Source organism: Habropoda laboriosa, unplaced genomic scaffold (assembly GCF_001263275.1).
Source record: "Habropoda laboriosa isolate 0110345459 unplaced genomic scaffold, ASM126327v1 scaffold34, whole genome shotgun sequence".
Taxonomy (NCBI): domain Eukaryota; kingdom Metazoa; phylum Arthropoda; class Insecta; order Hymenoptera; family Apidae; genus Habropoda; species Habropoda laboriosa.
In genome coordinates this window covers 1,127,050-1,142,982 of record NW_017100142.1, presented here as the reverse complement: position 1 = coordinate 1,142,982, position 15,933 = coordinate 1,127,050, and the positions used below count along the sequence as shown (strand labels likewise).

General features: G+C 35.3%; 1 protein-coding gene across 1 annotated transcript; it reads left to right on the top strand.

The window, feature by feature from the left end:
* Positions 1 to 5,689: 5,689 nt before the first annotated feature.
* Positions 5,690 to 13,489, top strand: LOC108572948 (ATP-dependent 6-phosphofructokinase). The gene is given in 15 exon segments (XM_017935298.1): positions 5,690 to 5,854; positions 7,310 to 7,430; positions 7,537 to 7,688; positions 7,755 to 7,944; positions 8,044 to 8,254; positions 9,257 to 9,365; positions 9,918 to 10,106; positions 10,192 to 10,382; positions 10,490 to 10,565; positions 11,187 to 11,288; positions 11,374 to 11,580; positions 11,648 to 11,861; positions 11,864 to 12,139; positions 12,218 to 12,440; positions 12,518 to 13,489. Coding segments are annotated over 14 exon segments (2,376 nt in total). The 5' UTR covers positions 5,690 to 5,854; positions 7,310 to 7,336; the 3' UTR covers positions 12,660 to 13,489.
* Positions 13,490 to 15,933: the final 2,444 nt, after the last annotated feature.

The window sequence follows — 15,933 nt, the reverse complement described above, 5'->3', positions numbered from 1 at the left end:
ACGGAAACACACACACACACACGTATTGGTATTGCTGTTGGGACGAGACACGGGATGCGAAGAACAACCACGAAAAACACTGTCACTACTCCCAGATCTGCTCACTATTTACCATCTAAAATATCGCTAAACGAAACAGAGATTCGAGAAGAAACGAAGTCAAAGGAAAAAAGAAGCACGCATGAATCTAACTACATTATATCCAGTTGTCATTAAATTAAATTTCACATTGTCTAGCAAGTACGATATTATTATACGAAGGGAAGAACGCAGGAGGAGAAAGGAGAGTAAAAAATACATTAAGTTATTAAGTTCCAAAACAACATCGGTGGTGACTTAATTTTTACATTTGATACTTTTTACATATTTGCACGTTAGTAGTACTATTTAAAAAGAAAAAAAATGCTCTAATGCACAGGCGCGCGAGCGCATGCACACGATGTTACATTTTGTGTGCATATCGTTTCCTATTTCCTTTTTTTTCTTTGTGTGTGTTTTTATATTCGAATCGTTTGTAAAGTCGAAAAACTTGCCCGTCTCTTTTGTCTTTTTTACGTGCTAATTTCAAAATTTCAATTCGTGCCGCTATTATTGCCGTTTATACCATAGTTGCTGCATTATCGAGGTGAGTGAAGCACTACTAACTTTGAAAGTACATTTTTATCCATCGTGTGCCGTGACCGTCCGTTGCTTAACGCGTGAATGTTCCAGAAGAAAGAGAAGACGTAACATGTTCTTTTTTTGTTTGTTTTTGTTTCGAAAACGGCCGATCAATAATACGCGACGATCTCTCAAGACGTAATTCTCTCCGCATTCTTCACGTGTCCTCACTTTTCTTCAATTTCTTCCAACACCCACGTCTCTCTCTCTCTCTCACACACATACACTGAGCACACGCGCACACATTGTGTCTATTGCTCTCACTCTTTTTCACCCAGTTCCATTTCTTCTCTCTGTCTTTCTTTCTTCCCCTCCCTCCCGTATATATGTTATAATATATATACATATATTATACACGATAATATATATATATAAAGCAGATATTTACCAGAGACTCGATCACTATTGACGCGATAAAAAAGAGAGGAAAAGAAGAAAACGGGAAGAAATTGTGTACGCGTATAAAAATTATATCGTCCCGATATTCCCTTTTACATACATACACAGGTATGCATGCATATGCACGCACTAGCAGTATATATGCGTGCTTACGTGCGTATGCGTGTGTATATATTATATATATATATACGTATATATAATATTGAGTTTTGTAGGTATGATCGATCTCGTGGAAGTTGTCGATAGAGTTGTCGAAGGTAATTCGTTATTTCACGCAATTTTGCATATTTGTATAACTTCCGGAATATCTCGTATGCAGAAGATAAGATTTTTTTAAATTCGGCGCAGAGAAGGAAGATGATAAGTTGGCAGGATGTTCTCTTTTCGATTGAGGAATGGGTTGAAATCTGATATCGCCACGATAAATACTTGGAAAAGTTTCTTTTCTGGTGTTTCGCGGTGACGGATTGTGAAAAGGCGGATCAGAGACGTATAACGGTCTATGATTGGCTCGACCGAAACCTCTTAAGCCATTTAAAAAATGGGAGAAACGATAAAAATGAAAATAAAAACGCGTCTAAGTGCAACGGATACGTTCGGTCCAGGGGCGGATATAACACATGTATATATGTACGAATCGAGTGCTTCTAATTAATTCGGACAAGTCCTTTTTATATATACTTTACTTAAGTAACGAAACTTAGTTTTCGCCGACCGAATGAAAGAAAGAAATTCCATTTGTTTCTATGTTAAAACCGATCATCCTTTTTTACGATATTCGAAATAAATAAACGTTGAATATTCTCTCGCTTTCGTTTCTTACCGTACTCTTAACTTGTTTTTAGTAGAAATCGGTATACGTATGTAGGTCCTCGAGTATCCACCATCCGCCTCTGGTTCGGTCCATTCCATTTCGGTCCTGTGCCGTCGGTAGAACGACTCTGACGAACAATTCGTCTCGTATGCATGGATACTTTTAAGCGGATGTAAAATACGCGCGCCTACCCTATGCAAACACAGACACGCACGCATAAATACACGCATACAATATACGTAAATGTTTATCGTATGGAAGTAAGTAATGATTATCGATATTACGAGGTGTGTTGCGTGGGTAAACGTTTCTCTAATGTGTTGTATTTTTCAATGTGTCCATATTTATGTCGCGCATCGAACATAACGAGGGGTGAATGAACGATATTGGAGTAAAAAGGACGGAGTCGATTTTGCAAAGGTATTCTCATAAGATCGATTCCACAAATAGCCTTCGCATGTTTGTTACACATCCGGGAATCGATAGCATTAGCAACGGGTTACGATTTCGTTTGAAATTCGCCTATCGAAATCGTGATCGACCATGTTATTTTATTGACATTAAACGAAGCACATGCTTTTTATATTACTTCACGCAACTATTAGTTACCGATGCAAGAGAGACTAAAAAGTAAGAACGAAATGACAGGGGTGCAGAAAGGTCTCCGAGAGAGTCTTAAATCTAATTAGAGACGGATCAACTGAGCGAGTTCGAGTAGATAGTACAAGAGAAAATTAACATTGATCTTTCGAGACGTGTGTCGATAGTCCTTTAACAAGTCCTTTATCTCGATCTCGCACAGCCGATCCACACGATATATTTGTACGATTCGATCGCTTTTCCATTTTAGTCGTCTTCAATTCCCCTTTCCTCCCCTTTGGCCCTCTTCGAATTCCTCGACCATCGTTGGTCGATCAACATTCATCCTAACAACTGTATTTTTATCGCTACATTCACCGTTAATTGGATGTAATCAACGCTCGAGCATTATCGGCTTGCGTTTCTTTAAATTTTTCATTTTATTCTTTTTATCTTTTTTCTTCTTTTCTTTTTAATGATATTACGATTGTTCGAATAAATGTGATTTATTTTTTTTTTTTTCGTGTTAACAATCATCGGACATTTATTTCATACATAGATAAGAGCGAGAATTACTTGGAAAAAGAGGTGATGTGTCATTTTTACCATTTGTTTGTTTCCTTCCTTCCTCTAACACCCCCGCCCCCCTCTTTTTTTGCTTATTTTCCGATTCCTATTCACTTTTTTTTCTTCGATCAGTTTAAAAGCTTGATGTGGTGATTTGGTTATCGAAATGTACATCGGTCACTTTGCGTTATACATACTTACGAATGGCGAGATGTCCGCCCTTCATTCCAACGATTATACTCCTCGATTCGTAAAAAATTCTCTCTCTCTCTCTCTCTCTCTCTCTCTCTCTCTCTCTCTCCACTCGTGAAAAAAAAAGCTACTAGCCATTGCAAATCACATTCAAATGTTCATCCGCTGAATATCCCTAGTTTCCTCGTCCCAACTTACGTTGTTCTATTTGTATTTATCATCGATCATCGTAATTGTAAATTATAATTATTATAAACGTTTACACGAAATAATAAATTCTGATAAAATGTCTCAGAAAAAAAAGAAAGAAAGCCACAACCTCGATTGTCCTGCTCTGCAGTATCATATCAGGTTCTGGAAGGGCAGTATTGCCCCACATTCAGTGAATAAATTGGAAAAGAAAAGCTACGGTGGAAAAGATATGTAGTTGAAAAAGCATCGTTGGTTAACGTCAAGGTCTAATCATGCGTATTTCGTAATAATCTGCAGTCGACGATACAGCAGAAATCGTTAACAAGAGAGAGAGAAAAAAAGAAACTCGACGGTTGTTTATTGAAGAGCGTTCTGAAATTTTGCTCTCGAAAATGTATATCCTCATCCTTAATTACTACACTTTGTTCAGATTCACTATACTAGCGTCACTTTAAATTCAACATCGAGTTCGTATAGCGCTTACACTTTCAACAACAGTATTCTATATATATAGATGTGAAGAACTTGATTTCGAAGGCTACGCAGTCGTAGGATGATGATGATGATTATGCTCGGTATCGTTGATTCGAGATTCGTCGCATGTAGATATTTGCAGGAGTTAGAAGATAGGCAAGACATTAGATACGATTGAAAATGGATGTGAAACCAAAGTCGTTTTTTGACCCTGATTCGAACGAACAAAAGTCTGAAGATGGAGGGACACTGGTTTCAAATGAGATAGATTGTGCATTACAGAAACTCATTTAAATCTAAGCAAATTGAAATAAAAGTAAAAAAAAAAAAAAAAAAAAAAAAAAAAAAGAAAAAACAGTGTTTGAACGTTTCGGTAATCTGTGCTGAAATTGAAAATTAGAACGTAGCCGTTGAACAGTCTCGCGATGTCTTTCTACATCTTGTTAACTTTCAAAGTTTATACGAGAATGTGTATGTTTGTACATTCGCCTACCAAAAATATAGTAATTTAGTTGGCTTTTAATAAGTTTCCATCGATACCATTTTAGATCCTTGTATTGTTGTCGCGTCGAGATCTTTTATTTTACAGCTTAAGACATTTCCTCGCTGTGTGTATCCCTTATCAATTAGGACTGTGTGGGCTACATGGAATTATTTCATACGATACTATGGATTATACATATATAGATGGACAGATACGTACATAAATATTGTGTACAGGTGCATACATACGTTTAAGTGCCTTTCCGAATAAGAAGGATCTACTATAAGATAATTAGAAGGATTTTCAGAATTTCTTTACATGTTTCTTATTTATCATCATTTATCCTATCGTTTGCCGCTGTGATTACAATTATACACTATACGATATCGACTCGATCGGACGATAATTATGTAGCAAAGTGGTTTGTCTCTTTCACCATTCTGCGATCGTGGGACTACCATCCAGACCTTGGCCTAAGTACCATAGATCAAAGACCAACGGCATTTTGATCGATCGACGAGAACGCTTAACACTGCTATGAAAGATAACACGTAATAAAATATTAATGGAATTGGATATAAATAAAAATCGTGTAAAACCGACCAACAGAAGACCCTCATTTTTCCCACGTGATTTTTTTGAAAATTACAAGACACGCCAGATGAATTATTCGTTATTTCCTCGACAACTTCCTTAACAACTTATCGAGAACAGGAAGATCAGATTAATTATCTGTCAACTTAATATTTGGTCAATCGCCAATTTATCGAACGTACATATACGTAAGATAGAGGTTCGTGGTACGAGACTTGCGAAATTTTTCTTCAGATCGTAGAAAAAAGATAAGTATTTTGAGCTTTGTTCTTTAAAACGAGACGGTGAAAAATAAAAATAACCAAGTATCGAAGTTTACAGTTATTCACGACGTTGGAGAGATTCGTTCTGTCTCGGAGTATTATTAGACATGAATTGCGTTAACTTCCAATAGTTATGTGTCAATAACTAAAGTACCTAGTAAATGACGGATGAGTCGAAGCACGTAAGGGTAGACACAGGAAGCGTTCTGTCACGCCCCGGACGTCCCTATATTTTTTTATCCCAGAGGAGTTTGTATCCAAGTTCACTTGTTTACAACGAACTTAACGACGCAATATTATACAAATAAATTTGTAATAAAAAACAATTTAAAATAGTTTCTAGGAATTGAACGATAGCGACTGAAGTGATTGTTATTGGCTGGTGCATGTATCGCTAACACCATCTACGGCCGTTTCCTAAATTTAATACTACGTAGAGTGGGAACTAACCGATATTATTGGTGGGGGCTTTGTACAGAAGCACACGTAAAGGTCACCTTCAGGTTTAGTCTGACTCAAGACGCGAAACGGTATCTGACGTTAAGTCAGAGCACCGTAGACCTTTCGTCGACTTCAACTTAACAAGGGAATCGTATCAATTTCAATTCTTGTCACAATTGGATATATACTTTGTCGGTGAGTTGGATAAATTCTGTTTCGTCGAGTATTTTTTACATACAGAGAGTAACCCAGTGACCAATTGTCAGTGACAAAGTGACGTTCCCCTTGTATACACATTGCAATAGACAATTGTTTTCCATCGTTATTATTAAATAAATTTTATTATCTTTCCTCCAACTGATTTCGCTAGTTTTCAAATTAACTTCGCTCTTCATTCTTAAGCACCGAATTCCGTGTCATCGTTGTTCTGATGTTTTGATGCACAGTACTTTGAAACTGTGCCAGATTCCATTGATTCTTTCTACACATGCTATTGTATTTTAAAATACGAAGGACTGCCGAAGCGGTTTCGTGTTGCAATGTCCTTTTAGAATATGTTTCTGGTATATACTTTCTATTACTCGCTCTATTTGTAATATTAGGTAAGTACGTAGCTATATTTTCAACTTCTTTCAACTTCACGATTTTATCTTACAAATTTTTTTTTTATTACCAATTCATTGTTATGCAATACACTGCTACTACAATAAGACTACCAACATCATTTTCATCTTCGTGATACAATAATGTAACGATCTTGCGTTACAATACGAAAGATTCGATTTATACCTGAAAATTTAACGATTATTACGTAAAGAAATATGAAAATTCTTTAGAATGAAGCTAGATGCTATATTCGTGTTATGTCAAAGTATAGTTTATAACACTGACAGTTCAACTTTCGTTCTGTAAGGTTATATTTTAGATTGGACATCAACATTCCTTAAGGTCCATTCAAATTTTTAGTACATCAATTTCTCAAAATATGTCAATGAAACATAGCAATTCGTCATGTGCTTGTACAACTTTAGACAAAGTGGAAGACGAAGTCACCTCTTCCTACATTTTAAATCCAGCAGAAAGTAATATATTAACCACAAAATTTTTCTTGTGGTTAAACAAGATCAACAAGAGTATTGGAAAATAATACAGATTTTTTATTAGATGACATAGAATGTAGCCTTTTAAAGGATGTAAGAACAAATGTTTCTTTAACGAGTACAGCAATTTCAAATGTAACAGAGGCTAGTATTTGTAGAAAAAGAATTCTTAACGTTCAGAATTTGCAGTTGTCAATGGTTTTTCCACAAGTTAGTTAACAGCTCGATGAACATGGTGTACTTACTTTCTTATATATTATGAGCTTAGTCTATTCATGAAAAATTCCAATAGATGTTTACAGGGAACTATCTTATTACATCATTCAAGGCTCCCACGAATTTTTGTTATGACTTAGATCATGATATAGGACAAGAACTTGATGAATATGACACATATTCTTCACTTGTACTGCCGATGAAAAAGGCAAATGAATTAATATTCCTTGATACGTATTATCATAAACACATACTGCGTTATTGTACACGGGGATAAAATAAAAACTATCTCTAACATGGCAAAAAAGGACAAATGAAAATTGCTGTTTTATAGGGATACAGCTGGTACCCTCGTCCAAAAATGGCAGAAGATTTAGCAGCACAAAGGTTTATAAAACCTGGGAGTCATAAAGGTAAAGGCCTTGCAGTCTTTACCAGTGGAGGTGATTCTCAAGGTACAAAATAAATTATTACAGTGTAGAACATAAATACATAATAACTTTTTTTTTTTTTTTTTTTTTTAAATACAATTCAATATCAATATAAAAATTTACTCTTTAGGCATGAATGCAGCAGTTCGAGCAGTTGTTCGAATGGGTATTTATCTAGGATGCAAAGTTTTCTTTATTAGAGAAGGCTATCAGGGCATGGTGGATGGTGGAAATAATATTGTAGAGGCAAATTGGTCCTCTGTGTCTTGTATCATCCACAGAGTATGTATCTTTATTCTTATGTTTGCACTTTAAATCAACACAAATTACAGTAATTATATATTCTAGGGTGGTACAGTAATAGGATCTGCTCGATGCAAAGAATTCCGGGAACGTGCTGGCCGTAAGAGGGCTGCGAAAAATTTAGTAACCCATGGTATAAGTAATTTAGTTGTAATAGGAGGTGATGGTTCACTGACTGGTGCAAACCAGTTTAAAGAGGAATGGCCGGATTTATTAAAAGAATTAGCTGAGGCAGGTAAGTAAAAAGGAAAAGAAAAAACTAATACATTTCTATTTCGGTACACTTCATCGAAATATACGCGTTGCTAATTTACCGTTACTGGTTATTACGTAGGAGAAATAACTGCAGAACAACGAGAGAAATATCAACATTTGCACATCGCTGGTATGGTAGGTTCTATCGACAACGATTTTTGTGGAACCGACATGACAATTGGTACCGATTCTGCGTTACATCGTATTATCGAAAGTATCGATGCCATTGTCAGCACTGCGTATTCTCATCAAAGAACATTCATTATGGAAGTTATGGGTCGTCATTGCGGGTGAGTCAACTGTTTATACTTTATTAACGAAATATTCAAGATTTTTATATCTAAAATAAACGATCGGAAATATAATTATGTTTCAAAAGGATTTGACATTTCAGCAATAAATATTCCTAATTTATAATATTTAATAAATTAAACAACATCTGTCTCCCTATATTATTCTTTACAACTCTGACCGACTTTTGGATAGGTATTTGGCAATTGTCGGAGCTTTAGCGGCAGAGGCAGACTTTGTTTTCTGCCCAGAATCACCACCTCCCGCCGACTGGCCTGATAAATTATGTAGAAAATTGGAGCAGGCACGTTGTTTAGGAATTTTCTAAATTTGTTGTTACCGTGTTGTTTCCTCCTAACTTAATTTAACACAATCCACGATATGTTTCCATTTTCTATGTATTTTTCGCCACTTAATTCTGTTGTCAGTGTTATATTTATTCCTTCTTACAGTTAAACATAAGATCAAACGATTGCGAAACTTTATTTTAGTTAGCTTCTCAGTATGAACATAATAAGAAAAAGTAAAGACTTTCAGGTATCTGACATTAGCCTCGAGTTTATCTTCAGAAGCATGTTATTGCTTTATACCCGAAGCACCGCCGACAGATGATTGGATCGAGGAAGTTTGCAAAGCTGTGCAACAGGCACGTCCTTGATCAATCATTATACATTCCTTAATAAAACATGCTTTTACCTACATACGTATAATACAAGACTTATTGGCCAGACTTTATTGTATTTAATTTTCATTTACATTAAAAGTGTGTCTGCTCCTTTACCAAAACAGTTCGTTTATGCAGAAAAATAAAAGTATGTTAGTTTCCGACCAATTAAATTCACATTTCTGTAATGTTTTATCAGTAATATCATGTTTTTTTTCTTGTACGTTTATACTTGTCATCAGCCTAAAATGAAAATCGTTATTTTACCGTACAATAGTTACTTCCGTGTTTATGCAATCTAATATTTTTAGCTAGCTTTTATAACATACTATTACAGTTACCTGGCTCTAGTGGCAGCCATTTGTTGCGAAGCTGATTTTGTGTTCATCCCAGAGTGGCCACCTGAACAAGATTGGCCAAACAAGCTGTGCAAAAAGTTATTACAGGTTCGCAGATTCTTTTTTTTTTTTTTTCAATTTTTTAAACGGTTCTACATACAATTATCTACATATTTTATCGCTTGGTAATATTGCAATCGCATAAAAAATCTTTACCCTAAATTTACGATCTTCCTGTTTAATTAGTAAGAGGAGAAATGTTAGATATTTTAATTTTAGTTTAGTTCGCTTGATCGTTACGGTAAGCTTTATAGTGTGCTTGTAGATTTATTTTGCGCTTTCTTCAAATATAAGATTATGCTTGTTTATTAAATAATTATATATGTACGTTGTTTACGTATTTTGAAATTTAACTAATTGAATGTTTGGCATGTTTGTGAAAGATAAGTTTGAACATTAATATCAGAAACTTTCGTATCATTCTTTCTTTACCTTTTTTCATCTATTTTACAATTACTCCATTTATTTATTATATCTTCGATTTAATTCCTCACGAATTGAATTTAGTTTTTAAATCGACCTTTATTACTTATCTTCATGGCTTTACCTATTTACACCATTCCCAAAAAATGTTTTAACATCATAAAATGTATTTTCCAGGAAAGACTTACTGGACAACGACTTAATATTATTATTGTAGCGGAAGGTGCTGTAGATAGAAATGGCCAACCAATTACTGCTGAAAAAGTTCATCAAGTTGTCGTGGACAAACTTCAGCAAGATACCAGAATTACGGTTCTCGGTCACGTCCAAAGAGGTGGTAATCCGTCAGCTTTTGATAGAGTTCTGGTTAGTTATTTCACGGACTTATACATTTTCCTCGATAGTATACCGAATACAAGAAGCATTACATTAATTGAACGATAACGTGTAGGGTTGTCGAATGGGTGCAGAAGCGGTAATGGCATTGATGGAAGCAACACCGGACACTGAAGCATGTGTCGTTACACTGGATGGCAATCAAGCCGTTAGATTACCTCTCATGGAGTGCGTTCGTCGTACTAAAGCGGTAGCACAAGCTATGGCTGATAAAAATTGGGAACTTGCTGTACAACTTCGTGGAAAGTATGCTAAAATGCTGAGAATTTCATCCTATATATATATATATCATCCTATATATATATCATTCGGTGCAATCATTCTGTTATATTTGATTTTACAAATATTTTTAGGGGCTTTGCTCGTAATCTGGAAACATATAAGATGTTAACTCGTCTGAAAGCACCTGTGGACCACGACCCGCGTAAGGTACGTTGTTAAAATTATGCGTATAGCAACGATTAATACGAACTGAAAGCCTTCTATCAAAATTTTGAACATACGATTATTAGAATAGTACAGTTCGATATATATATAACATGAAACATGTAATAAAGAATAGAAAACGCCTGAAGGTTTTTAGTTCTAGTATATATAAAAGTGGAAACTTATTTTTATTACATCTGTTATTTAATACTGCTGCAGGAAAGTAATGGCCCCGCATTAACAAAGGTAAATCTGTTGAAAAAAGAACCATAAATGTATACATCTGTTTGCTGAATATTCAATTTTGCCTTGTGACAACACACAGCCTTTTTAACATTTCTGTCCTTTCCTTCTCAATTAGCAATTCACTTTATGTAGACAAGTGAGTTAACCAACTTCTGAATCTTGATGTCATTGTATAATTTTTTTCTTTTTTCTTTTTTTTTTTTTTCTTTTTTACCAGTAACAATTGTTTTTATTAGGATGGAAATAAACATAAGCATAGTGAAAATCATAATATCAAACATTACGTGAAACTGCAGAATGCATTTGTTTTCTGCATATGCACGCTGCATGAATTATCATGAAATTCCTGCAGAATTTTAACACAAAATTTCATTGCAGGAACATTACACTTTAGGTGTAATGCATATAGGATCGCCTTCTTGCGGTATGAACGCAGCGGTGCGTTCCTTCGTTAGGAACTGTATCTACCGAGGTGACAAGGTATCGTCGCATCTAATTATTATCAATTTGCGTACACGGTGAGATACAGTGACTCTCATGGTATAAGCTTTTTTTTTTTTTTTAGGTGTACGGTATTTGCGACGGAGTGTTAGGCCTTATGGCTGGAAAATTCAAATTAATGGATTGGCCTTCTGTCACCGGTTGGGTAGCACAAGGTGGTGCTTACTTAGGAACTAAGCGTTCTCCACCCAAAGAGGACCAGCTGCCGCAGATTGCTCAGAAACTTAAGGAATATGGAATTCAAGCAGTGCTTATCATAGGAGGATTCGAGGTAATGTTCAAGTTATACCTTTCGGAATAATCGATTTTTTATTATAATATACTACGGTTGTTTAAAGGGCTACCAAACCGGACTTACCTTTGTCAAAGCTAGGGACAAGTTTGAAGAATTTCGAATTCCGATTGCTATGATTCCGGCAACTATTAGCAATAATGTTCCAGGAACCGAGTTTTCGTTAGGTTGTGACACTGCTTTAAATGAAATTACAGAGGTAGGCTTCTGGTGTGCCTGCCAGTACCGAAATGTATTCGTAGAAAGTTTAACTCAAACTATTAACTATTTCCCTTGGTGGGTGGATACTGCGGTTATTTAGCCACGGTCGCTGGATTAGCCGGAGGAGCTGATGCAGCCTATATTTTCGAGGAGAAGTTCAATATCAAAGATTTGAATCAAGATGTCATTGCGATGGCTGCAAAAATGTCTGAAGGTGTACAGAGAGGTCTCATTCTACGAAATGAGAATGCTAACTTGAATTACAACACAGATTTTATGCAGAGACTCTTTAGCGAAGAAGGAAAGGGTCTGTTCAGCTGTAGGATGAATATTATTGGTAGGTGGCTTGATAATTCGTTAATTTTTCATGGCACTTGAAGTAACGGTAAATTACGAATTGGAAAATTTATTATAGGTCATATGCAGCAAGGTGGCTCGCCTACTCCATTTGATCGAAATTTGGGTACAAAAATGGGTTCAAAAGCCGTCGACTGGTTCACCGAACAATTCAAAAAATACTCTACTGCTGGTAATAAAGTAAGCACGATGGACGCTGATAGTGCAGTAATGATTGGTATTGTACGAAGACAGTACAGATTTACACCGTTTACAGACCTTCTTGAAGTTACCGACTTCGAGTAAGTAACACCACACACACATACACGTGTGTTCTTCTTCATCGAAAGGTTTAGCTAATATTTTATAAATTTCTTAGGCATCGCATTCCAACATATCAATGGTGGATGAAATTGCGTCCACTACTCAAAGTTTTAGCGAAACACGAGTCTACGTACGAAGAAGAAGGACTCTATATTACCGTAGAAGAAATGGATCTTGATAACGATCCCCTTGTCTAAGCTAGAAATTACATGTACGCGGTGAAAGGTAATGCTCCATAAAATATGCACTGTTAATTGTAGATTTTGTTAAACAGTATTGTACGGCATTATGATAATCATGTTCCGTTGTCATTTGTGAGAAAAGAAGATGCGATCAAACGTTAGATGAGAACACAATCGTAGAATATAATGTTCTGCGAGATTTAATACAGATTAAGTATTTTGACGATCGGTGTGAAATCGTAATGTATACGTAATACGTATACCCTTCGTTTGTACATTCGGTTACTCGATAACAAAACGTGCGCTTATGACTTAATTCTTTGAATGCGAACTGTTTGGATAAATAACAAATATTATTGGACACTATTGTCATAATCGAGGATATAGAATAATATTTTGTTTAAAAAATACCGAATTACACACACTCACGCGCGCACGCCCGCCGTACACACACGTATATTTAACTATACATATTTTGATTGCGACTTAGTGTCAAGGGAGGGAAGCAGGTACGAAGATAGTACCTGAAACGTGGAGGTGAAGCTATATCTTAGTAATGTAAGAAAGAAGTAGTAGGACATTTTAATGGCATTTTCATTGGTAACAACTGATGATTATATTGTTATACTGAATGGTGTTAAATATTTATTCCATTTGAAAGTAGATCAAACGGGAGTATAACTATTAACTTAATGTACAGCGTTTAAATGTTATAATATAATCAAGAAGCAGTCAAGGTGTAACAACGTAATGACATTCAAATACGATGATAAAGATGAATGCAATTAACGACGTTAATCTCTCGATACGACGTTCGAGTCCACTAGCTTCCAATCTTAGATTTCACGAACATTTTTAACACAAATTACGATTGGTAGCAATCGTATAATAATTCCATTGCAATTATATGAAGTTTAAAAGTGCATGAAATATTTGATACTTAATGTGTTTTCTTCTAGCTTTAAAAGAAATTTGTTAGAATAGCAACGCTTTTAGAAGGTATTGTACTCTGCCCATGGCGAAATTTTCGTTCGCAACGTGAATTATTACAAATCGAATTACAGCTTTCTTCATAGCTACTTTACTATTTCGCACGTAAATCTACTAGGCTATATTTTTGTGGTCTACTAAAACATAAAATTAAACATAAGGTCGCATTTTTCTTTGATGGAACCTTATCATTTGGTTTAGCTTTACCTATAGCTATGGAAAGCTATTCGAAGAATATACTTGTCTACCTCAAAACATAATTTGCAACGATGAACGATACTTAGGGCGAACTAAAGACCTAAATCGTATTAGTTGCACGTAACGTTAAAAGGTTTTGCTAAGATTTAAGGCTTGTGACCACACAAGAGTATTTAGATGTAATTCGTGTTATTATTATACTCGTGTATTCTCTCATATATTCACCTCGACAAGTCGTACAGATATTAAACTCGCAATTGTTTTCTCCAACGTAGGAATTCATTATTCCATGTGAATTTTTTCGATATAAACACCATCGTAACATCTTACCAATTCATTTATCTTTAAACTCTTGACTAATATCCTTGAGACGAGATAATATTATCGACAGTTTGCTGATACACTTAAGAAACGCATGGAGAAGATTTTCAAGGTGAACTAACCGAGACACGTCCATTTAATAGAAATTACGGTCTATGCGTTAATCAACACTGTTACTGCACAATATCAAAGAACTGTTTCACCTCTTGATTAGCATATTTCACATTTCCAAATGAAATCATTTTCGCGTAACACAGTGTGTGAGATTTTGGTGAAATGATCAGAATAATTCGATAGGAATAGCAAGGTTTTTACGGCTCACGAGAGATCTCTTCTGAGAAACAATAATTCTAGCACGTGGGGCGAAATCTCACGATTACCAACAGATTCTGGTAAGATTTGCGAGCAATTCAGCCCCACTGATGAGCAAAGGGATGCATAACCAGGAGACTTTAATGGAACTTTAACAATATGTATCTCTTCCATGATAAAACTAGGGGCAGGATTAAATAAGAGTCTGTCGTTCTCACGATAATAACATAGAACAGTGCATGCAAAGTACAATATAGTATAATATACTTGTCATTGAGTCCTAAACTAGGCTAGTAAAAGAAAATTACTTGTGTGTATATAAGGAAGGAGTACGTATATTGCTTGTTCAAAATTGTTACTAGAGGTGCAAATCGTTTAGCAAGATGCTAAGACAATAGATGTTGTTAACGAACGTATAAATGAAACGATATTGTTCAAGATAAATCAAAGTATTTATCTGTGAAGAGAGGATCCTCGAGAGGGCTATAAAAAGAAATTGAAAGATTTCCTCTTTGCATTGCCTTCATAAATTCTTAGTACGATTAATTAAAAACGTAAACATTCACATCGTGAGGCCTAATCAACGTCAACAGAATTTGAACTGCACTTGTACGTGTATTATTATGTAGTTCACGAGTATTGGTCGGTCATGAGCGCGCGATCGAGTAGGATTGTGTCGTAGAATTGAATAATTCCTGAAAGTTTCGAGCAGATCCGAGTATCTGTCAACGGTCTTGATTGGCCAAAACTCGCGAATTTATGCAATAGAATGTCTACCAAAAGTAAAGCCGAGATGGGGGTCTGCCTCTGCGTGTAAAATTATAATTGTCGTACACACGTGTGTACGCGCATAGATGTATTTTGTACAGCTTCATGTGCAAATTTCGAATTTTATCGTATATCATATGTGTTCACTTAAGTGCATAAGAGCAAATAATCCATGTGCTCCTTTGTTGATCACACTGATACAAACATATAATGTACAAATACCTACACAAGCGTTAATATCATACCACTAACGATTAACTAATAATATAATGAAGATATAACGTTCGAATAGTATTATTTTTACGATTACAGAGATATATTTTCGACTCGTTGTTGATCAATGAATTTTACACTTTATCTCTGGCATAATATACATACTAAATGAAATCCAGAAATTATTTTGTTCCGACATCGAATTGTTGTTGAATATGTATTTTCACTTTACCGTCGCAAACTATTAGTATATTTATTTATCGATAAATATTTAATGTTTCATAAAATTACTTGTGGTAACCTGCACAATTTTCAATGAGCAAATGCATATGATTATGTATAAAGATATCATGACCACTGAAAATGTACCTAATGCTATCAATAAAGTGTATCTTATAAACTTTCCCTTCGTATCGTTACATACTATTGCCGATATGTTCGTTAATTTTGTCCACGCATGTGTATTACCGCTAAGAATTTTAAACGG